Below are 24,809 nucleotides of genomic sequence, written 5' to 3' on the forward strand. Positions count from 1 at the left end.
TGGGCCTTGGCCCTTATCTGCCGTCACTTTCTATGTTTCTATGTTAAAACCACGGGCTCGCGCTACAGGAAAGGGTGGCAGAAAGCAGGTCATGGCAGAGAGCAGGAGAGCTGGGGAGGTAGAGAGAGAGAGTCGGGGGAGGCAAAGAGCAGGTCGCAGAAGAGAGCAGGAGAGCTGTTGAGGCAGAGAGAGTCAGGGAGGCAGAGAGCAGGTCGCGGCAGAGCAGGAGAGCTGGGGAGGCAGGGAGAGAGTCCGGGAGGCAGAGAGCAGGTCGCAGAAGAGAGCAGGAGAGCTGGGGAGGCAGAGAGAGAGTCGGGGAGGCAGAGCAGGTCGCGGAAGAAAGCAGGAGAGCTGGGGAGGCAGAGAGAGAGAGTCGGGGAGGCAAAGAGCAGGTCGTGGAAGAGAGCAGGAGAGCTGGGGAGGCAGAGAGCGAGTCGGGGAGGCAGAGAGCAAGTCGCGGAAGAGAGTAGGAGAGCTGGGGAGGCAGAGAGAGAGTCGTGGAGGCAGAGAGCAGGTCACAGAAGAGAGCAGGAGAGCCGGGGAGGCAGAGAGAGAGAGTCGGGGAGGCAGAGAGCAGGTCGCGGAAGAGAGCAGGAGAGCTGGGGAGGCAGAGAGAGATTCGGGGAAGCAGAGAGCAAGTCGCGGAAGAGAGTAGGAGAGCTGGGGAGGCAGAGAGAGAGTCGTGGAGGCAGAGAGCAGGTCACAGAAGAGAGCAGGAGAGCCGGGGAGGCAGAGAGAGAGAGTCGGGGAGGCAGAGAGCAGGTCGCGGAAGAGAGCAGGAGAGCTGGGGAGGCAGAGAGAGATTCGGGGAAGCAGAGAGCAAGTCGCGGAAGAGAGTAGGAGAGCTGGAGAAGCAGAGAGAGAGTCGTGGAGGCAGAGAGCAGGTCACAGAAGAGAGCAGGAGAGCTGGGGAGGCAGAGAGAGAGTCGGGGAGGCAGAGAGTAGGTCGCAGAAGAGAGCAGGAGATCTGGGGAGGCAGAGAGAGAGAGAGGCAGGGAGGCAGAGAGAGAGTCGGGGAGGCAGAGAGCAGGTCGCGGAAGAGAGCAGGAGAGCTGGTGCGGCAGAGAGAGAGAGAGAGTCGGGGAGGCAGAGACAGGTTGCAGCAGAGAGCAGGAGAGCCGGGGAGGGAGAGAGAGAGTCGGACAGGCAGAGAGCAGATCACAGAAGAGAGCAGGAGAGCCGGGGAGGCAGAGAGAGAGTCGGAGAGGCAGAGAGCAGGTCGCAGAAGAGAGCAGGAGAGCTGGTGCGGCAGAGAGAGAGAGAGTCGGGGAGGCAGAGACAGGTTGCAGCAGAGAGCAGGAGAGCCGGGTAGGCAAAGCGAGAGAGTCGGGGAGGCAGAGAGCAGGTCATGGCAGAGCTTTATTTCAGGGCTGCAGGGCTGCAGGGCTGGCAGGACAGTCGAAAAGGACATGAGCGACTGGTCGGTCGGTGTTCAAGATTTTTGTTTAGTGAATCGCTGCCTGCCGTTTCCCCTCATTTGCATGCACGGATCAGAATCGGTTTGCTTAGTGAATCTAGCCCTTATTCCCTACAGTTAGTACCCCTGATGCTGCCTGGGGTGAAACATGGCCACATCCAGTGTTTGTTATTAATAAATCGGACTACTTCCACTGGGACTGATCTGCCTTTTGGTTTATTGTCTGGCATTCAAACATTCACATAAATCAATGTTGTTTATTAAACATTTCAATTTTTTGCATAATTACATGATGGCTTAAACCAGTGGTCTCAAACTCGCGGCCCACCAGGTACTATTTTGAGGCCCTCGGTATGTTTATCAAAATCACAAAAGTAAAATAAAACAGTTTCTTGATCAGATCTCTTTAGCTATAAATGACAATATTATTATTAAGACTTAGCCAAAACTATAAAGAGTTTTATCTCATGCTAATTTGTCATTTCTTTAATAAGACATTAACTATTTTTTTCTGCGGCCCTCCAAGTACCGACAAATCCAAAATGTGGCCCTGCAAAGGGTTTGAGTTTGAGACCACTGGCTTAAACATACTTTCAGTTCTCTCCTGTCCTCACTGTTCTACCTAATTTTGGTGGCAACTGCAGTCTGGAAATTGTGACTGTGTATTTTGCTGATGTTAAGTGGGCTCATGTGGACCAACATGAAGTTCTTGCCTTGTGCTATACAGTATATTTGGCTACGCAACACTCATGTAATACAATTCCCTCAGACAGAATTTTGAAACCGAATAGACCGATTTAGACAACATTGCTCGAAACCAGTGGCTCTCAACCTTTGTTCTGTTGTGACACGCCTGACAGATATTGTTCACCTGTATGACACACTGACTATAGCTATTACAATTCACGGCTGAACAAACATTTTTAACCCCCATGCCCTATTTATCAGTTCATTGCTGCTAACAATAATACAAGGGAAATACAGAAGCAAAAGTGGTGACTATGAGGAAAAGAGGGAGTTGTGGATTGGAGGCCTGCACGAGTTCATTTGGACTAGTGGCAGAAGTAAGGACTACTTAGAGAAATTTCAACCATCTGACTTCTAGGTTATCAACTCTCCCCAGTCTGCTGCATACATGGTTGTTAAGGAAAGTGCAAGACTGGTACCCAATCTTTGGCGACACACCTCCCAGCTCTTGGTGATACACTAACGTATCTTGACACACTGGTTGAGAACCACTGCTTGAAACCCATCAATTGGACCTTGGAAAAAAAAGACCTTTTCTTCATTATATTCTATAAATATATGTATAATGTGTAAGACTGAGTAGAGTGAGATGTGGTCAGCAGTACAAATTAGACTTGTAATTCATGTTATCCCTTGATGGCAACCTTTCACTCTCTGAGATCGGTGTACCGATCATAGATAAGTTGAAAGTTTTTTTCATCTATCATTTGCATAGACAGCCCTGCTTATAGTTTACATAATAGGGAGGGCAATGGAGGCTTTCTGCCAATGAGGTTACCACCCAACCACCTTTATCCACCATTGTGGTGGTGGGAGGGCATTTGTCTGAGGCTTTTTCCTCCGTTTTTGAAATATACACCCCTTTAAACTAAAGCAGCACTGCCTCCACTTATTTGTGACATCATCATCTCTTGTGAAAGTGTGGCACAGTATATTCATTGATATTTCACATATCCAAGTTTCTTTTGCTATATTGCTAGACCTTTCACTCTCTGACCATATCTCCCAAGTGGTATCCGCTTCATTCTATTACCTCCGGCAGCTATGGAAAATCAGACAATACTTCTCAGAGCCGGACTTCGCTCAACTACAATATGCCTTCATCCTCTTCGGTTTGGACTATTGCAACATGCTCCTTAATGGGCTCACCACAAAAAACGCCCATCAACTACAACGAGTACAAAATACCACCATCCAATTCCTGAAGAATCTTCACATATGAGACCCAATCGCCCCAGTGCTGCGTGCTGCCCACTGGCTGCCGATCGACAATGTATATTCAAAGGAGTAATAATGGTCTACCAACTCTTCCATGACATTGTACCGGCCTATATGGCCACCAAACTTCTACCCTACGCCCCGAATCGACCACTTTGCTTGCAAGAAGAAAACCAATTACGCACACCCTCGGGACATGACTTCTGCCTTGAAACCACCCAAAAAAGATCTACCTCTGGAACAAACTACCTACCCACATAAGATCATTAGAAAGTCTACTGAACTTCCGGAAGGCAATAAAAACCCACCTCTTCCCTGCCCCTTTATGAGAGTGCACCAACCAAAATTTCCTGAACCTTACGAAAAAGGACACCAACTCTCCGCTGTCTTGAGTCTCAAACGCTGAGGTGCTTCACCCACTGTACCATGTACTGTCACACTTTATACTGCCCATTGTATAATGCTATAATGTATAGCCTCCATCATGCAAGATCTCACCGTACCATATACTGTGCAGTTTATATTGTCCATTGTATATTGCTATCAAATCACCTACGATGGTATAATGTATAGTATCCACTGTACAAGATCCCACAGTACTATGTACTATCTACTATTGTCTGACCATGTCATGTTTTATCATTCAATGCTTTGCCACGTTTTGTCATATAGTCACCTTTTCTTTCTCACTCTACTATACTATTCATCGTATCTTTTACACTATATCTGCCATACTATATCTACCATTCTACAAATTCTCATGCTATGTCTATCATGCAATGTTTGCCATTCTATGTCTACAGCACTAGGTTCTACCATGTTAAGTGTCATGCTGTCGTGTCATACTAGGTCAGGGGTAGGCAATTCCGGTCCTCGAGAGCCGGAGCCAGGTCAGGTTTTCAGGATATCCACAATAAATATGCATGAGATAGATTTGCATCTCAAGGAGGCAGTGCATGCAAATTCATCTCATACATATTCATGGTGGAGATCCTGAAAACCTGACCTGGCTCTAGCTCTCGAGGACTGGAATTGCCTACCCCTGTACTAGGTCAACCATGCTTTTTACCATGTTGTTTGCCTTGCTAATGTTTTACCATGCTATGTCCATCATATTATATCTCACCAAAAAATAATTTTGTCATGTTATGTTTTACCATATTTGTTAATCTGTCCCTTTCCACCTTCTCTATGCCCTTCATGATCTGATAGAGACTTACAAGATCATGAAGGGCATAGAGAAGGTGGAAAGGGACAGATTCTTCAGCCTATTGGGAACTACAAGAACAAGGGGGCACTTGGAGAAACTGAAAGGGGATTTTCTTCGCTCAGAGGGTGGTGGACACCTGGAATGCGCTTCCGGAGGATGTGATAGGACAGAGCACATTAAGGGGATTCAAAGAGGGATTGGACAAGTTCCTGAAGGATATGGAGATTGAGGGATATAGATAGAGGTAGAGATAGGACCATGAAAGGGTATAGATAGAAGAAAAATGGGGGATTAAAGGGTTTTTAGATAAAGGATCACTTACAGGTCATGGACCTGATGGGCCGCCGTGGGAGTGGACTGCTGGACGCGATGGACCCCTGGTCTGACCCAGCAGAGGCAACTTCTTATGTTCTTATGTTCTTAACTATGTTTTGCCATCTTTGTCAGACAATGTCCTGCTATGTAATGTTTGTCATCATTTTGTATAAATACACTTTAATCTAATATAATAAAATGATAGGCCGCGCATGTGCACTTAAAAAAACGTGTTCCCTGGAAAATACGAGTGCGCATGCGCGCCTACAACGTCACCACAACCTGCTCTCCGTCTCCACCTCGCGCCGCTGCAGGCCCCACACTCGCAACTCACGCATCCGCTGCAGCCTAGCAACTCTGACCACAACCTTCCCCCCTCAACCGCCTATGCCGGCTCAGGCTGGCGCGTTGAAGAGTCGGAATGCAGACCCGGAAGAGCGAAGGAAGCCTCACACTGAGCAACTGTATTTACACTGTGCAACGAGCCTCTGCCACGGTCCCAGGTTCCTCTCAGCCCACCCTTCTCGCGGTCTGGCCGGCTACCTTAGTCCTTTGCCGCCGCCGCCGCCACCCCCTTCCCTTCCCCTCCCGCGGTCGACAAAACTCTTGCCTCCAGCAGCCGCCGCAGCACTGTAAACACGCTGCTTTGCGGCCTTTACTGCCTTCATTTGCTCTTCCGTTTCTCTGATGACGTCATCAGGGACACTGAAGAGCAAATCGGGGCAGTAGAGGCCGCGAAGCAGCGTGTTTACAGTGCTGCGGCGGCTGCTGGAGGCAAGAGGTTTGTCGACCGCGGGAAGGGAAGGGGGTGGCGGCGGCGGCAAGGGACTAGGGGAGCTGTTCAGACCGCGAGAAGAGAAAATCGCGTGGGCCACGAAGAGACAGGGAGGAACTGGGAAGAGGGAAAGGGGCCTGCTTTGGGGTAAGGGTGTGCTTGGAGGCACACAGCTTTGCTTGGGGGGGGAGACATAAGGGGGGCCATGGAGAGACAGGGAGGAACTGGAGCTGGAGAGGGAAAGGGGCCTGCTTTGGGGAAGGGCTGTGCTTGGAGGCAGACAGCTTTGCTTGGGGGGGAGACACAAGGGGGACCACAGAGAGACAGGGAGGAACTGGAGCGGGAGAGGGAAAGGGGCCTGCTTTGGGGGAGGGGTGTGCTTGGAGGCAGACAGCTTTGCTTGGGGGGGAGACAGAAGGGGGGGGGGGCCACAGAGACACAGTCAGGGAGGAACTGGAGGGCCAGAGGGAAAGGGGTCTGCTTTGGGGGAGGGGTGTGCTGGGAGGTAGATAGCTTTATTTGGGGGGGAGAAAAAATGGGGGGGCCACGGAGAGACAGTCAGGGAGGAATTGGAGGGGTAGAGGGAAAGGGGTCTGCTTTGGGGGGAGGGGTGTGCTGGGAGGCAGACAGCTTTGCTTGGGAGGGGAGACAGAAGGGGGACCACGGAGACACTGTCAGGGAGGAATTGGAGGGGTAGAGGGAAAGGGAGCTGCTTCAGGGAGAGGGGTGTGCTGGGAGGCAGATCATTTTGCTTAGAGGGGGAAGACAGAAGGGGGGCTACGGAGAGACAGGGAGGAACTGGAGGGGGAGAGGGAAAGGGGGCTGCTTTCTAGCACCCGTTAATGTAACGGGCTTAAAGACTAGTATGTATATAAACTTGTAACCCATTCTGAGATCTCCTGGGAGGATGGGATTTAAACCAAATAAATAAATAGTGCAGGTATTCCCCAAAAGACAGAGTATGGGCAAAAGAAAAAACATTGAAGAAAAGAGGTTAAAAAAAAAAAACCCCAAGAAATCACAACGAAGCATTACAAATGAGGATAAATACATGGAAAATTAGAATGCATTTTAAAAGCAGATGATTTTCATTATTCTTGGTGTAGGAAATCACATTATTTAAAAATCAAATGCTACTCACAGTTATCTTATCCATAAGAAAGGTGCCTTGGTAGCAGGCACCAGACTGCATAACCACAACGCCTGCGCCATGCCTCTGATCATTCTGCCACATGCCAATGTACCTCTGTCCACTGGAACACAAAACCAGATTATTCACTATTTATGACCAATTCAGGACCAATGTATGCAGTGCTACTCCCCCATCTAAGCTTCATAAAAGGCAGGTTAATGATTAGAACAATGTTATTCATTGCCATCCTCGAGAGCCACAAATGGGCCAAGTTTTCAGGACATTCCTAATGAATATGCATGAGAGAAATTTGCATACCATGGAGGTACTAGGCATGCAACCCTCTCTCTCTCTCTCCCCCCCCATCATATTTATTAGGGATATTCTGAAAAGGTGACCCTTTGGTGGTCTTTGAGGTCAGAGAGTGAAGGGATTAGAGCATTTGACTACACTATCTTGTTTGTCGATACAAATTCAGGCCTCTACTTATGAACCTCTGTGTAGACATGAGCAACCCACTTTACCCACCTTCTGCAGGTTATGCTCGAATAATAACAACATTTGGTCTTTCATCCCTCACTTCTTTGCAGACTGTCTTGTCACAGCAGCAAAAATAAGTTATTGATGGTATATACTGCAAGTGCTCAGTTTGCCCACAGAGGAAACCACAACTGGACAACTACATACAGGTCCAGGTCCTCAAACAAAGAGATATATTGCTAGTGGCATACACGTTTTAATACATCAGGAGTATATTAGTTCAGGATGGTGATGAAAACACCAACTCAGCCAAAGCAAAGTACAGTATCCAATTAACTTTATTATTGTGGAGACACACATATGTGTTGTGCGTCTCCGCAACAATAAAGTTACTTGGATATTTTGTTTTGGATAGTAACAATAAATGAATGGTCCATCCAGTCTGCCCATTAGTTATACTCATTAAAAATACATGATTACATTAACTTGTCTCTTCTTTGATATTTCTATGCCGTAAACTGTGAAGACTGGTATTGTCCTAGGTTCCGACTGCTGAAGTTGTCATCTAATCAAGCCATTGTGACATCACTGCTGAGGCTGGCTCTTGGGCATTGGTGGAATGAGGCATTATGACATCACAATCTCAGCTCTGGAATGTTGCTACTCTTTGGGTTTCTGCCAGCTAACGTAGTAAATGACGGCAGATAAAGACCTGATGGTCCATCCAGTTTGCCCATTAGTTATACCCATTAAAAATACCCGATTAAATTAACTTGTCTCTTCTTTGATATTTCTGGGCCATAGACTGTAAAGTCCACCCGGTATTGTCCTAGGTTCCAAATGCTGAAGTTGCCATCTAATCAAGCCATTGTGACATCACTGCTGAGGCTGGCTCTTGGGCATTGGTGGAATGCGGCATTATGACATCACAATCTCAGCTCTGTTGCTACTCTTTGGGTTTCTGCCAGCTAACGTAGTAAATGACGGCAGATAAAGACCTGAACGGTCCATCCAGTCTGCCCATTAGTTATAACCATTAAAAATACATGATTTGATTAACTTGTCTCTTCTTTAATACTTCTGGGCCGTAGACTGTAAAGTCTGGTATTGTCCTGGGTTCCAAATGCTGAAGTTGCCTTCCAAGCTCACGCCAGCCTATCCAACCATCCTGTTTGCAGGATATCTACCATAAAGTCTGGCCAGTAACATCCTCATCTTCCAAGTTAGTGGAGTTCCCATTGATGCCCTCCCCAGCCCATTCTACACCAAATCACCACATAAGGGACACATCTAAAATTTTAACTATGCTTTTGGACATCATAACAATATTTCTTATGATTTTCAATATCTTTTTTAGTGTCCTGCTCTATAATCTTCTTTACACCCAAGTACCGTATTTTTCGCTCCATAAGACGCACTTTTTCCCCGCAAAAAAGTGGGTGGAAATAAGGGTGCATCTTATGGAACGAATACCACACCCCCTCACTTGTTTTTAATTGCGGCGCTTCCCTTGTTAGATGGCTGCGGCAGTGAGCCACCCTTCCCGTGCCTGCTTTTAATGTTGGCGCTTCTCTCGCTGGACAGCTGTGACAGTGAGCCCCCTCCCCGGCAGTGAGTTTCCCCCTCCTGTACCTGTTTTTAATCCCGGCGCTTCCTTTGCCGGACAGCTGCGGCAGGGAAAGGCAGAGCAGCGAACAAGGCAGACGCGCCTGCGTGGTCCCGTGTGCCTGCCTGAATGGCTGCAGGCAGTTCTCGCATTTCAGCTGGTTTATGGCATTTACGTGAATATGGGCACAAATAAATACATGTGCCATTATTCTAATTATATATAGAATGGGCACATAAATGTCAGTGCCTATTTTGAACAGTTACCGCTTGGATGAACTATGTGGACACATAAAAATATCTTTTAGGGGAAAGAGAGAGCAATGAACTGCACTCAAGGCAAAACAATAGGGCATGACAGCCACACAAACACCATCAATATGTATTTTTATCAGCAGGGATGATGGGTAATTTTCAATTAGCCCATTTTCTGTCTTTGGAAATTCTCCTCATTAATATATAGATACACTTCTCCCTCTGTATTTGCTGTGATAGGGGATTAACAGACCCACGAATACAGAAAAAATGTGAATAACCTTTTCATATGTTATTCACTGTTTTCTTTTAAAAATCATCGTGAATATGGTGAAACCGCGAATAACATGGTGGGCGACCTGTCCTGTCCCTGAAGGAGAGGCAAAACACGGTGAAGAAAGTGCTGGGAATCAGCGATTTTCTCTGTAAAATCTTGGAATCAGCGATCTCTCTATGCAAGCTGATGTAATTTGGGGGGGGAGGAGCCAGCAAACTAAAAAACGTGAATAATTGAAACCGTGAATACGGAGGGAGAAGTGTATACACAGTAAAACATAGTATGATGTCTTTTTCGTGCAGAATTGTTCTGGGAACGGGTATTTGTTGGAGTACTCGTGATTCTTGAGTCTCTCAATATATTGGGGTGAAAGGGGCTAATGATTTAATTGGGGAGAGAGCAAAACTGAAACGTTTGCCCAGGGTGCCTAATTGCCATTCGGAAAAGTTGAAAGGGGACAGATTCAAAACGAATGCTAGGAAGTTCTTCTTTACCCAACGTGTGGTGGACACCTGGAATGCGCTTCCAGAGGACGTAATAGGGCAAAGTATGGTACTGGGGTTCAAGAAAGGATTGGACAATTTCCTGCTGAAAAAGGGAATAGAGGGGTATAGATAGAGGATTACTGCACAGGTCCTGGACCTGTCGGGCCACCGCGTGAGCGGACTGCTGGGCACGATGGACCTTAGGTCTGACCCAGAGGAGGCTTTGCTTATGTTCTTAACAAAATGATTCTGAATTGCTTCATGTTCCTTCCTCAAACATCCAACCCAGGTGTGTGCTCACTGTCCAGCTAGCAAACAAAATGAAACCAAAGACACAGCTCCAGTTACTGTACCAAACTACTATTCTGACGCCTGCTGAGAATCAATGAAACCCGAAAACTCTAGGAAGGGTAACTCCATTAGTCAGATTGCTTTATCAACCTCTGGCAAATCTGGGCTCACATTTTCAAAGCATTCCTATAATACCTTTCAATATCATCCCAAATGCCATATCCCATTTTTTTGTCTCTGTCCCAGTGTCCGGTGTATTTAAATGGATGTTTAGAGGAGATGGGACTTTCCTGGATGCCAAATCCATGACGCAAGTTGTCCTTGAAGTACCCCTTGTACACTGTCTCATTGCTGTACCTAGAACATATACATAGCTTTTTAAAATAGATTCTAGTTAACACAGAAATTCAGAATCTGGAAGAAAGGTAGGAGAAGGGAGATATGACAGAGACATTGAAATATGTACCTTCATGGCATAAATACATAGGATATCCAGAACACAGTGCTTCCCAGTCTCAAAAGTTGATAAATACATTCGTTAGTCACTTCATTAATAGTTGTATTCCCCACTAAATTTTCTGACTCAATTAGTTCTCAAAATAGTTAGCTGCAAATAGTCAAAAATGCTCATTCATAACTTAAGGGGTCTTTTACTAAGGCACGCTAGCCGATTTAGCACACGCTAAATGCTAACACACCCATAGAGTATAATGGGTGCGTTAGCATTGAGCGTGCACTAACTCGATTAGCGCGCGCTAACTCAATTCGCATGCGCTATCTCAATTAGCGTGCGCTAATGTTCTAACTCAATTAGCGTGCGCTAACTCAATTAGTGTGCGCTAACTCAATTAGCGTGCGCTAATGTGCTAACTCAATTAGCGTGCGCTAACTCAATTAGCGTGCGCTAATGTGCTAACTCAATTAGCGCGCGCTAAATCGGCTAGTGTGCCTTAGTAAAAGACCCCTTTAATTAGCATTTAATTGGAGGAAGATCTCCAATGCTAAGTTATGAATGAGCATTTTTGACTATATGCTGATAACCATTTTGAGAACTAATCGAGTCAGAAGATTTAGTGGGGAATGCAACTACTAATGAAGTGACTAATGAATAAATTTATCAACTTTTGAGACTGGGAAGCACTGTGTTTTGGATATCGTATGGACTTGCTTCTTTAAAAATGAATGATTAGAGATACAAGCCATCTTGCTAATGTGATTATAAATACACAAGAAACATATTTCTTCAGTTGAAAGGAAGCTCTGGAACAAAGGGGCCTAGGATAAAGCTGAAAGGGGAACAGACCTAGGAGACTGCAGAATTCAGGAATGACAAAAACGATTGCAAAATTCACTAATCTGCAGTCCGTTAATACCACAACTTAGTGAGCCCTGTAATGTTTTGCAGGAGAACAAGGAAATACTTCTTTATGCAATGAGTGATGGATATGTGGAATGGCCTCCCCCCTGAAGGTGGTAAAGATGAGGACTGTTCAAGCCTCACTTCTGTAACTGATAATTTTTGACTTCCATTGCTCCAGATAACCGCTTGAACTGTAAGGGTAAGGGACTTATTGATATCTGAATACTTACATTATTTTAAATCTACTTGAATTTTAGCAAGCCAACCCTCTTGAAATATGTATTCAAAAACCCTCCCCTGCAGTCAAAAGAAGCTTTCCTTCAAGTTATAGGAACTCTCATCATTGATGAGGTGCCCATAGTGGCATCACTCATTCTCAAGCATCATTACAGACAAGTGTGCTTTACATTCCCTCCTAGTTATGAAGTCCTCAGTACACTTCCAGAGGTGTTGATGAGAGTGAGTTTAGGAGAGTGATACAAATTGGGATAGGGAGGCAGGCTTTGATCTGATGAGGGAATTGGGCTATGTTTGTACTGCTAGGGTAATGTGATATTTCCAATTACACATCCCCCTTCATAGTCACAGGTTCGGAACGGTTATTCGCGTTTTTTGTCTGGGTGACCCACCCCCACTTACTTGCTTTTTAAAGCTTGGTGGTCTAGCGGTGAAGCGGTGCAGCAGCGCTCTTCCTATGCTCCTGCCCTGTGCAGAACTGGGAACAAAAATGACTGCCATGAGTTCCCATGTTCTCACAGGAACTCACAGCAGCCATTTTTTGTTCCCGGCTCTGCACAGGGCAGGAGCATAGGAAGATCGCACGGTAGACTTCAGCGCATACCTTGAATAAAGCCACAGCATGGTGGCTGAAACGCCAGTTTCTACCTGACAAAGACGCAGTGAGACCCAGAAACCTGCAACAAGCACAGCGCCAGCTGCGGAAATCCTAAGAGACCATCTAACCCAGCTCCACGGGGAGAACATCTTTAAACCTACCAGAGACTTTTTCCATTCTATGGACTTTCACAACAAAACTGAAATTTCTGACCAACTGACTTTCCCGCCAAAATTCAAATTGGTGGACTGCCCTGTTCCCAATCAGGTCAGAGAATCCACTATTTCCAAAGTCACACTGCAGACTTCAGAGCACACCCTGAAGAAAGCCACAGCTTCTACCCGACAAAGACACAGCATTACTTCTACCACACAGGAAGCCATTACATGCAAGCCGCACCTGTGTATGCCTTCTTTAATGTTACAGTAGAGCTGTACAACTTAGAAATAACCTTTTTGTTTCAAAAGGGTTGATGACTATAAAGCTGCATGTTGGCAAGGCAAGTGTGTCCCAAATGACTCTCGGGTCCATACGTCTGTTCTTAATAATGGACCTATGCCGACATAAACGCTCATTGGACGATAGAGGCCAGCAGTCAAACTTACACCTGATCATTACATCAAATTGCAGTCACACTGAAGAGCAACAAGCAAAACTGCTGCAAAAGTACAAAGAGCAATCCTCTGCATAGTTCTACTAGACCATGCCAAACTACACATATGGCGGTAGTAAAACGCCTAATAAAAAGAGCCACAGAATGAAACACGCAATTTCCTCTGCCGTTTTCCCATGGTATCCTGTTTCTTTTAAACATATCAATCATTTTCTTCATAGCATTAACACACGTACCACTTCCAGACAACAACTTCTTCAATAGCCTCCATCGTGGACCCTTATACAGAGCATTCACTCCTCAGTCCCTGCTTTGAAAGTCCTTTCCGCCTTAGACCAGGACAGGACATCAGTTGTGAATTTTCAGCTTTATATCTTCATAACTCTACTTTCTCCTAAACCTATCACCACCACCCTTTTTTCTACAGGAACTAGCTTGGGACTCACCAACAAGTGTGACTACATCTCCCCTGCTTGTCTCCAGAGAAAGTAAGATTACTTACCTGTAATGGGGGTTCTCTGTAGATAGAAGGGGAATGTAGTCACACTTAACCCCCCTCTAACATATCTATATATGGCTCTGCTAGGGACAAAACTGAGTATCAAGGGGAGGAGCCACTGAAGGTGGAAGTCCCTGCACATGCTCAGTAAGCTTACTTCTGCTATGGGAGAGCACCGACACACGGGATCAGTCTAAGGACTTCACCAACAAGTGTGACTACATTCCCCTACTGTCTATGGAGAACCTCCATTACAGGTAAGTAATCTCACTTTCCTGTGATATCCAGTTAGTCCATCTACTTTACTACATGTCAACTGGTTAGCACATGGATAAAGCGGTGTCGGTAAGTGCCCCCACAGTAATTTTTAACAATGGCCACGAGTTAATGGCAAGTAAAGTAAAGTAAAGACGCTACTTTTCAAGAAATTCCTGCAAATGACTTAATACCGCTAGCTCCTTCCCACTTCCCAATAACTTCCCGATTCCCCAAAGTAACCTCATCTACTCTTTATCCCCTCCAGAAATTACCAGATATCTTCGTCTTGTAATACGTTTTTTGTAATCCGCCTTGAACCGCAAGGCAATGGCGGAATAGGAATCTCTAATGCAATGTAATGTAATTAGTACATGGCCATTATTGGAAAACAATTTACATTGGGGGTTTTATGGCAGCGGTAAAATGGCCTTAGCGGTGACGGGACTAAATCACGCGAGACAACGGCGCGCCGACAACTGAGCGCAGACAACTGAGGGCAAGGTTGACGGCACGCCGAAGAAAAGCACTATTTTAAAGGGCTCCGACGGGGGTGTGGGGGGGAACCCCCACACTTTACTTAACAGACATTGCGCTGGCGTTGTGGGGGGTTTGGGGGTTGTAACCCCCCACATTATACTTAAAACTGAACTTTTTCCCTAAAAAACAGGCAAAAAGTTCAGTTTCAAGTATAATGAGGGGGTTACAACCCCCCAAACTCCCCACAACGCCAGCGCAATGTCTGTTAAGTAAAATAGGGGGGTTCCCCACCAACACCCTTTAAAATAGTGCTTTTCTTCGGCGCGCCGTCAACCTTGCGCTCAGTTGTCGGCGCGCCATTGTCTCGTGAGATTTAGTCTATGAACCGGCCTTAGCGGGTGGGAAAAGCCTACATAAGGGTGTGATAAGATCTATTTTTACCACATCTTCTGCTCTAAAAGGTTCTTTTACTAAGCTAACTTTAACCTAAAGGGAATTTGAAATTAGCAAAGCTGGTGCAAAGATGAGACTATAAATACCTATCAAGTCATTCAGTAATCTACGTACTGTATTACTTACTCACAGATTCCATATCCCTGCATTTTGCCTTCTCTCCAATGGCATTTATAACAATCATATCCATCTTCTGAAGAGTGAGGAATAAGACATATCCCAAATCTGCAATATATTACAAACCATTAGCTATTAAATTACTTTCCAACAACCTTCTTTTAACCTCCAAAGTTCTGAAGAATTCCGGAGTAAATTTAATGTTGCTCTTGTGGTTCTCCTCTGGTCTTTCAGTTTATAGCAACTTTTTAAGTACATGCAGGAGTAAAATGTATGTGTGAATTTTTCTCAGCACACAATCTGTTGGATTTTCAAATGAAAATAGAGGTACAGTAAAAGCGCGCCAGGACAAAGGCACGCGCAGACAATTGAGCGCAGTGCGGAGGCGCGCGCCAAAGAAAATTACTGTTTTTAGGGGCTCCTAAAAACAGGGAAAAGTGAAGTTTTCAGTAAAAAGTGGGGGGTTACAACCCCCCAAACCTCCCACAACGCCGCCGCGATCTGTATTAAGTAAAGTGGGGGGGCTCCCTAACAAAACCCCCCATCGGAGCCCCTAAAAACAGTAATTTTCTTCGGCGCGCGCCTCCATCTTGCGTTCAGTTGTCGGCGCGCGCCTTTGTCTTCCGCGATTATGTCTATGAACCGTAAAACCTTGGTTTGCGAGCATAATTCGTTCTGAAACCATGCTTGTAATCCAAAACACTCGTATATCAAAGCAAATGTCCCCAGAAAAAATAATGGAAACTCAGATGATTCGTTCCACAACCCAAAAACTTTAATACAAAATACTATGGGCTCCTTTAACTAAGCTGCATTAGGGCTTTAACGCACGGAACAGCACGCACTACAATGCCACGCGCACTAGACGCCAACGCCAGCATTGAGCTGGCATTAGCTCTAACCGTGTAGCGCGGGGTTAGCGTGCGCTAAAAACGCTAGCGCACCTTAGTAAAAGGAGCCCTATATGTACTTGTATTGCAAGACCTCACTTGTTTAGGACATTCACTACACTTTTGCAGCGTCAGAGAGAGAAGAACCATCAGTTCAGTTGTGATGTGTGTATACTGCATGTACAAGACCTTGCTTGTATATCAAGTTAAAATTTAATAAAATGCTTTGCTTGTCTTGCAAAACACTTGCAAACCAAGTTACTTGAAATCCAAGGTTTTACTGTATTTCTGTTTATATCCAGTCATTTTACTATTGGTACACTGTTAGCAAAACTAATTTTTATGTTAGACTGTACAAATCCCAGTAAATATAGCCTAAAGTTAAGACTTACCCATCTTCTAAGCCCTCTTTGAAGTCCCCAACATAATTGTGTCCATCAGGCCACTTTAGGGTGCCTCTGAAATAAGGACAAATTCAATGAGAAGCAGATATAAAGTAGAGAATGACACGGTGACAAAATTCATCACCGTTCCCGTCCCTGTGGAGTGTTGAATGGCCTTGTCCCCGCAGTGAAGTATCTGCCACGCATTGCCTCCCTTCCCACCCATCCTGGTCAGCAGCCTTCCTCGCAATCATGCGGATAACCGCGGGAAATAATCCCATGTCATTTTCTAGTGTCTATTTCAACCTTGGTCTTTCTGCACCAGCATTCTTCAAAGCAAAGCTTGCGGGTCAGTGGTTGTGGCCATTCATACTCTGATTCTTATGTGAGCCAAGGATAATGAAGCCATTGTGACATCACTGATGTGATTGGCTCTTAGGCACTGGTGGAATGAGGCATTATGACATCACAATATCTGCTCTGGATACCAGAGACTGTCATTCTGTAGTGTCTGTTTCAACCTCGGTCCTTCTACACCAGCATTCTTCAAAGCAAAGCTTGCGGGTCAGTGGTTGTGCCCAATTATACTCTGATTCTTCCCTCTCTCCTTAAAGAATGACATGAAGATGGTTTCCCGCGGTTGTCCGCGGGGACGGGAACGGTGATTAATTTTGTCACCGTGTCATTCTCTAATATAAAGCAACACAACAAAGGAAAAGAAGACCCAATGATACACAGTAAAATCAATCCAACGATGAAAACAAAAAGTTGGGGATACTGATGTTCTGAAAACGATTTATTATACACTCTTACACATTAAAACCATAAAAATGCAATTGTAATAGTCCAGTCGGACCCTACACAGTCCCTGTTTTGGCGAATGCGCCTTCCTCAGGGGTCCTAGAGGGGTAAAGGTAATAATGAATAATAGTAAACAGAAAAAAGATAAAAGGACAAAAGTGACCCTAGTGCCAAACTAAAGCATTCATATTAGTGTCTATACTTGACCGCAAGATGAAAAGAGTGTGCCAAGTGTGATCATGCAGTATAGGAAGGCTTGAAACATCGACAAGAAACATAAGAGGAAAGAGAGTGCCAGAAATTGACCATGATGGAAAAAAGGATAATACCATGGTGCATATTGGGATTTAAAAGAAAGCACTAAAGTCTATAAGGTGCCTAAGGTAAAACATGATAATATAAATCACACACTTCCCACTTATATTTGAGTGCAAAATCTATTCTGCATACAGGAGTCGGCCTCAGTAATGGAGCCTACGCATAGTCGTAGTCAATGACTGGGGTATTCAGCGTAGTTGTTTTAGCTCCTTTTTCTCCAATCATTGGCCATACTCCTGTATGGCCAATGATTGGATACGGGAGTATGGCCAATGATTGGAGAAAAAGGAGCTAAAACAACTACGCTGAATACCCCAGTCATTGACTACGACTACGCGTAGGCTCCATTACTGAGGCCAACTCCTGTATGCAGAATAGATTTTGCACTCAAATATAAGTGGGAAGTGTGTGATTTATATGATTTTGTGAAGTTTTCCCACTAGGGTATTTCAATTTAGTATGAAAACATGATAATAAACACTGATAAATTAAAAGGACCATAGTGTATGTAGGGATATGCAACACAATGTGATGATTAAAGGACAATATATATATACCAATGGGTTTCAAATGCACAAATAAAGAATTGGACTGAAAACAGTCTAATTGTCCTTAAACTATATAAGAGAGACATCATGTGTGAACATAAAAAAGCCATAGTGAGACATGAATACTTAGAATAATGCAATTAGAACAGCAGAGCGGAGTAACTTATATATAGAAATGGCTTTTGTATAACAACTCTGGACAAGACAATACATTAAAAAACATTATATAGCGGTATATAGTTTAAAAAAAATTTATATGGCATCATGAAATATGTTTTTTAATGTATTGTCTTGTCCAGAGTTGTTATACAAAAGCCATTTCTATATATAAGTTACTCCGTCCCTATGAGAATAAGGGCCTAAAAGCCAGATTTTGCAACCAGCGCCAGTATCAGCTGGCACCGATCGTGTGTCAATCCTGAACCGGCGCCAGTTGCAGAATCGGACATATAGGCACTGGAAATAATAATAATAATAATAAATTTATTCTTCTATACCGCAACAATCTTGCGACTTCTAGGCAGTTTACAATCAAGAGAGCTGGACATTCAGTGAATTACAATATGCAGATAGTCAGAGGAAATACAGAGTGCAGAGACTTTAAGAAAGCAAAAATATAGAAATACAATTTGCTGTGCAAGAGTATAAGACATACAGTTTGGTAAGTAATGTCTGAGAGGACCTGTTTGGAATAGGCCGCACATTTCAAAAAAATACAGCGAAAATGTCATTTATCGCTATTTAAACCAATTAAGTTAGATGGCAGACGGCCTTAACTTTAGGAGCCTAATTCTAGGCGCCATTTGTAGAATTCCCCAGTAAGGGCTCCTTCTACAAAGTGACGCTACCAATTAGCGGTGCACTGAATACGAAGAAGTCCATTCAGTTCCCATGGGCTTCTTTGCATTCACAGCATATGCTAATCAGTAGCACTGCTTTGTAAAAGGAGCCCTATACGTTACCACAGCATTAAAGTTGGGCCTTTTCTTTCTTTCTTTCTTTTTGCAAATTGTGCACTAATCTCACTGTGTACTGCCTTGAGCGAATTCCATTAGGGAAGGTGGTAACTAAAGCCTTAAAAAATTAATAATGTTACCATTAGTGCACGGCACTTGCAAAATAAATAAATTAAATAAAATAGCACAGGGGTACTTATTGGGGAATTCCATAAATGGCGCCCTAACTTTAGCCACCTAGTTCAGGATCAGTGCCTAACTTTTATTTTTTAATTGGTTTAATCGGTGTCAGGTCAAAAGTGCGCCGGGACAAAGGCGCGCCCAGACAATTGAGCGCAGCGCGGATGCGCACGTGCTCAAAATTACTGTTTTTAGGGCTCCGACGGGGGGCTTGGGGGGGGGAACCCCCCCACTTTACTTAATAAACATCGCGCCGTGTTGTGGGGGCGTTGTGAGGGGTTTGGGGGGGTTGTAACCCCCCACATTTTAATGACAACTTCACTTTTTCCCCCCATAACGCCGGTGCGATGTCTATTAAGTAAAGTGGGGAGGGTTCTCCAACAAAACCCCCCCTCGGAGCCCCTAAAAACAGTAATTTTGAGCGGCGCGCACCTCCGTCTTGCACTCAGTTGTCGGTGCGCGCCTTTGTCTTTCACGCCGTTGTCTATGAACCGGTTTAATCGGGCGTGGTAATTGACCACACTTATTTTCAGCCAATCAAAAATAAATAAACAAACAAACCATTTAAGAAAGTTTGGCGTCAAATTCTTAGGACGCCTAGCGATGAATAAATTGAGGTGCCCTCCTACGCCTAAGGATACCTAATGATACCTGTCTCAAACAGTAGGCGTGGCTATGGGCAGAGAATAGGTGTGGTTGTTAGGCATCGTTAGGCCTTTGACATAGGCACTGCTCCAGTGGGTCAGCATTTCACTCACCTAATTTGGCGGTGCCTATGTCTAGGATGCGTAGGATTAGAATGGGCGGCTCTGCATTTAACTTGTGCTGCTCACCAGCACAGCTTGATAAATGAGGGGAAGTCTGTGCTAAATAGTTAGCGTGCTCTAATTGGAATATACTATTCAGATAATGCAGGGATGCCCACCCTCCACCCATGACACACTGCCTCTAAAAATCTTATTTAAAAATAGATAACATTTGCCTAGCATGACAACAGGCAAAAATATTGCAAAACTCTAACACATTTTGTTATAGCCTGTTTTCCCACGGTAAAGCTGCATTAAGGGCTTAAAACACTTTAGTAAAAGGGTCCCTTTTTGTCCATTTTCTTCTTTTTTTAATTTTTTCTTCAGCATTTAAACATAAATTTGCAAGATTCACTCTTGATACAGAAACACGAAAGAAACAAACAAAAAAAATCACAATGAAAATTTTCACACTTTCTTCACAATAAGAAAGAAATGAGAAAATATATAATCCTCCTTAGACCACTATTTTACCAGAGGGGTCATGCACTTATCCATCTCAAAGGAAAGAAAAAATAATTTATTTTAAAAGAAAGGCTAATGATAGAGAACAATTGAGCCTATATCTATTTACCCTTCTCCCTCCGTATTCGCAGTTTCAGCAATTGCGGTTTCAGTCATTCACGGTTTTTAGCTTGCTGGCTCCTCCCCCCAAATTACATCAGTTTGCATATAGAAATTGCTGATTCCAAGTGTTTACAGAGAAAATCGCTGATTCCCAGTGCTTTCTTCACAGTGTTTTTGCCTCTCCGTCAGGAACAGACCAGGTCTCCCACCATGTTATTCGCGGTTTCACCATATTCACAATGGTTTCTAATAGAAAACAGCAAATAACATATGAAAAAGTTATTTGCGGTTTTTCTGTATTCGCGGGTCTGTTAATCCCCTATCACAGCGATTACGGAGGGAGAAGTATATTCCTTAGTTGACTCTATGCCTCTCAAGATCTTCTTCATATCTATGAAGGTTCTTCTCAACAGTTGAGGTTCAAAAAATACATATTTTAACCCAAGATACTTCACCACACACTTGCAGGGGTATACCAGCAAAAAAGTAGCTCAGAGGGATCTAGTCTCCTCCCTCATGACCAGAAACAACTTCCTTTTATCCTGTGTGGTTTTCGTCACGTCTGGGTAAATCCAGACATTTTTGCCCCAAAAAAGAAGATTGCGATTTACAAAAATAATTTCAGTACCAAGTCATTTTCAAACACAAATGATATCAAAAGTGATTTTTGTCCATTTTCTTAACAACAAATGTTCATACCTTGAATTAATATTTGAACTTAAATATTTTCTGCAGAATTTTTAGCTTTCGTTCTTCTTTCTTTCCCTTTGGATCTTATTTTATGCCACGCAAAGAAATATATGGCAATGGATTTCACCACTTACTTGCCATGAGGTTTCCCCCATGAAAAATCCCCTTCGTAAACAGCATTCTTGAATCTGCACTCGCTTCTGAACGTGTACGTGGAGAAACGAGAGGCACAAGGATCGAGCCCTTCTTCGCTTTTACCCCACAAAGGGAAATCTCTCTTCCCATCTAGTCTCTGGCGAATGACTTGATTCAGTTTCCATTGCCAAATAGCCTGTTGGGTCGGATGGAAGTGAGAGAAAACTGTTGGTAGATGTATATGGTGAAAGCCCTAGTTTCAGGTTGCTTTGTTCCCATTTTAATTTTTGAACTTGTTTATCCATTGACTTATGCTTTCTATTGCTCAATTACCTGCTTGTTCAGAAAACTCAAAGCAATTTATATTAAATGTGTGTCCCGTTCTTTTCACAAAGGCTTTCAAGGAGTTCCAGGCAATTATGTGTAGCAGGGCAGCTAATCGTCTAGTTGGGTACATGCTCCAGTGGATGGGAGAGAAGGTTGGAGGTTTGGAAGCAGTCTGTGTGGGTATGGGGAACATTCTGCCAACATGAAGCAAGTACAGATGACACAACAAAACTGCACAGCTGTTCAAATTCTCCTAGGGAAGTAAACGTGAATCATCTTGTTGGCTTCTTTAACCAGGAAGATCACTATTTCTGTGACCTCAATGAGTGAGTACTCTCCCATTGAAGGCATAGTAAAGACGGGATGAGAGAAACTTGAATTCCAAGTAGAGAATGACACGGGGACAAATTTTTCCCCATCCCCGCGGGAACCTTTGATAGGAAGGCAGGACTTAAATGGGAAACCAAGGTGGCAAGGGAGCCCCTTCTGATGATTCAGACAGGTCTTGACCTGTTTTGGGCCGCTGCGGGAGCGGACTGCTGGGCGGGATGGACCTGTGGTCTGACCCGGCGGAGGCACTGCTTATGTTCTTATGTTCTTAACTCATTTTCTCGTCCCGTCCCCGTGAGTTATTTTCTTGTCCCTGCCCCATTCCTGCAAGTTCCATCCTCATCTGCACAAGCCTCGAAAACTTTAAAATCATACGTGTTCGAGGCAGAGCTTATAGGAGTGGGGCAGAGACAGTGACAAAACTCACAGGGACAGATTTGTTCCTGTGTCATTCTCTAATTCCAAGGTCCATGGAGGAAAACAGGGTGCTGGTGTAGTCTATGGTTCTTGTCATTTGCAAAAACAATTCAAGTCGCCTTGAACTGACTGTCTGAAGAAGTGTTAGAAATAAAAATTGATTTTGGAACCTCCCTCTCGGTGCAGTCTGCTATTATTTAATTAAACTACCTGGATCCACTACTAGAACAATAGAGGAAAAAAAATAGCTTTTTGTAGAGTAAGGTAACACCAGAGATCCCAGACTGTACAGCTAGGTTTAAAAGAGCCTAAAGCTTTAGGAAGAGCTTACTTTGAGTACTGGCTACAACTGCGAAGCTGGACATGAGAGAATCAAACAGGATAATCTTAGATGAGAAATGATTTACCTGAATTTCAACCTGGTTGATTATGGTTTTCAGTTTTCTTAGTGCAAATTGCATTAATGACCCACAAAACATGGAAAACAGTTGAAAGAGGAGTATAGCAGAAATAACGAGGCCCTTCTTTCTAACCTTGTGGTGTGGCTCTTTGGAAGAAAGTAGAAACTCCTCTTCAGGTGTGATAATGCGTAGAGAATGGCTACAGAGTACAACATTAGGGAGGAAAACAAATAAAGAGACTGATCAAAATCTTTAGCTAGCAATATACTCACTGGAAACGTTTCTTGAAATATGTAATTCTTGGTAAATGGAGTTATGCGATATATATAAGAAAAAATGGCCTTGTGTGTACTGTGTGGTATTTTCATATTACTCACAGCAAGTACGAATACTGATTCTTTAGCAATCAAAAGTGTTATGGTTTTCTTTTCTTTTCTTTAATACCCCAAGCTGCTTCTACTAATTTCTCCAAGCTGCTTGAAGCTGCAGAGTGTGATAGCATTTTAGGGCCCAGGGCAGTGAAGAATGTTTAAGCTGCCCACCCTCACTTTGTTCCCCTTTCTCCTCCACCCTGATTCTCAGTCCTTTTTCTACTACTTATCACTTCTGCTTATTACCGTATTTTCACTCATATACCGCGCACCTGTGTAAAATGGGCACACGGGTATAGCGCGCAGGAAACTGTAATTTATGTAAATAAATTTTTATATACCGCACACACCCGTATACCGCGCATGCCATCCCGACTCTCCCGTCGCCGCCCGACTCTCCTTTCGCCCGCCCCGACTCTCCTCTGGCCACCCTGACTCTTCTTTCGCCCGCCCCGACTCTCCTCTCCCCCTTGAAGTCCTGTCCCCACCCTGAAAGCCTGATGCCCCCCCCTGACGTCCGATTCACCCCCCCCCGCAGGACCGCTCGCACCCCCACCCCGAAGGACCGCTCACACGCACTCGCACCCCCACCCTGAAGGACCGCTCGCACGCACCCGCACCCCGAAGGACCGCTCGCACGCACTCGCACCCCCACCCTGAAGGACCGCTCGCACCCCCACAGCCTCCCGACCCCCCCCCCATCATGTAGAAGCTCCTACCATTGTCCTGCTGCTTCCTCTTGGCGGTCCCGGCCCTTCTGTGAGCCCTGCGTAAAAGGGTGGGACCGCCGGAAGAGGAAGCAGCGCAGACGCAGGGCTCACAGAAGGGCCGGGACCACCAAGAGGAAGCAGCAGGACAATGGTAGGAGCTTCTATATGATGGGGGGGGGGGTCGGGAGGCTGTGGGGGTGCGAGCGGTCCTTCGGGGTGGGGGTGCGAGTGCGTGCGAGCGGTCCTTCGGGGTGGGGGTGCGAGCGGTCCTGTGGGGGGGTGGGTGAATCGGACATCGGGGGGAACTATGTAAAAAAAAAAATTGTAAAGCGCGCTCACACGTATAACGCGCAAGGTTATGCATGGTTTGTAAAAATTGTGTATAACGCGCGCGTTATATGCGTGAAAATACGGTACTTTCTTCCTTTCCCAATGTGGGCTGTAGGACAGTGGCCTTTTTCCCGGCTTTTCATCTGCCGATAGTCTGCATTTGAGCCATTCATCTGCCCCTCCCCCTTTAGCATGTAGCATTCTGGATAACCACCCCTCTTGCGTATCCTTAGTTATGGCCCAAAAAAGGAGGAGCTTAGGGCCAGATGTAGTAAATGGGGCCCAAACGTAGGTACTACTGTTACTATTAATTATTTCTACAGCACTACCAGACGCATGCAGCACTGTACAGAGTCACAAAGAGTAATAAAACAGTCCCTGCTCAAAAGAGCTTACAATCCAAACAGGCAAGACAGACAAACAGGATGTCATGGATACAGTTAAGGGGAACGGTTAATCAGTTGGCTGGGTTGGAGGGCAGAGGAGAGTGCAGGACAATAAAGCCATTGTGACATCACTGATGAAATTGGCTCTTATTGGTGGAATGAGGCATTATGACATCACAATCTCAGCTCTGCTTCCCAAAGACTGAAACTCTTCACACTACTATTATTAATTATTTCTATAGCGCTACCAGACGTACGCAGCGCTGTACAGAGTCAAAAAGAGTAAGAAAACAGTCCCTGCTCGAAAGAGCTTACAATCTAAACAGGCAAGACTGGGAAAAAATCCATACCAAGTGCTATTCTATAGGGGGCACTTAGTACGGATTCACATTCCCAGCTTTGGGAGTGAAGACTTTGAAACCTGGTGCAAATCTCAGAGTGTAA

The 24,809-nt window shown here is 44.8% G+C and overlaps 1 protein-coding gene across 1 annotated transcript in view; it reads right to left on the reverse strand.

Annotated features, from left to right (window-relative positions):
- Nucleotides 1-24,809, reverse strand: part of ALS2CL (ALS2 C-terminal like) — a 199,293-nt gene that overhangs the window by 64,908 nt on the left and 109,576 nt on the right. The window contains exons 10-15 of the mRNA XM_033931834.1: nucleotides 22,701-22,767; nucleotides 21,093-21,289; nucleotides 16,102-16,167; nucleotides 14,829-14,927; nucleotides 10,403-10,564; nucleotides 6,824-6,935 (exon numbers count right to left, since the gene is read on the reverse strand). Coding sequence (XP_033787725.1) covers nucleotides 6,824-6,935; nucleotides 10,403-10,564; nucleotides 14,829-14,927; nucleotides 16,102-16,167; nucleotides 21,093-21,289; nucleotides 22,701-22,767 — 703 coding nt within the window. The remainder of the gene's footprint in view (nucleotides 1-6,823; nucleotides 6,936-10,402; nucleotides 10,565-14,828; nucleotides 14,928-16,101; nucleotides 16,168-21,092; nucleotides 21,290-22,700; nucleotides 22,768-24,809) is intronic.

This window comes from Geotrypetes seraphini, chromosome 2, assembly GCF_902459505.1.
Source record: "Geotrypetes seraphini chromosome 2, aGeoSer1.1, whole genome shotgun sequence".
NCBI classification, from domain to species: domain Eukaryota; kingdom Metazoa; phylum Chordata; class Amphibia; order Gymnophiona; family Dermophiidae; genus Geotrypetes; species Geotrypetes seraphini.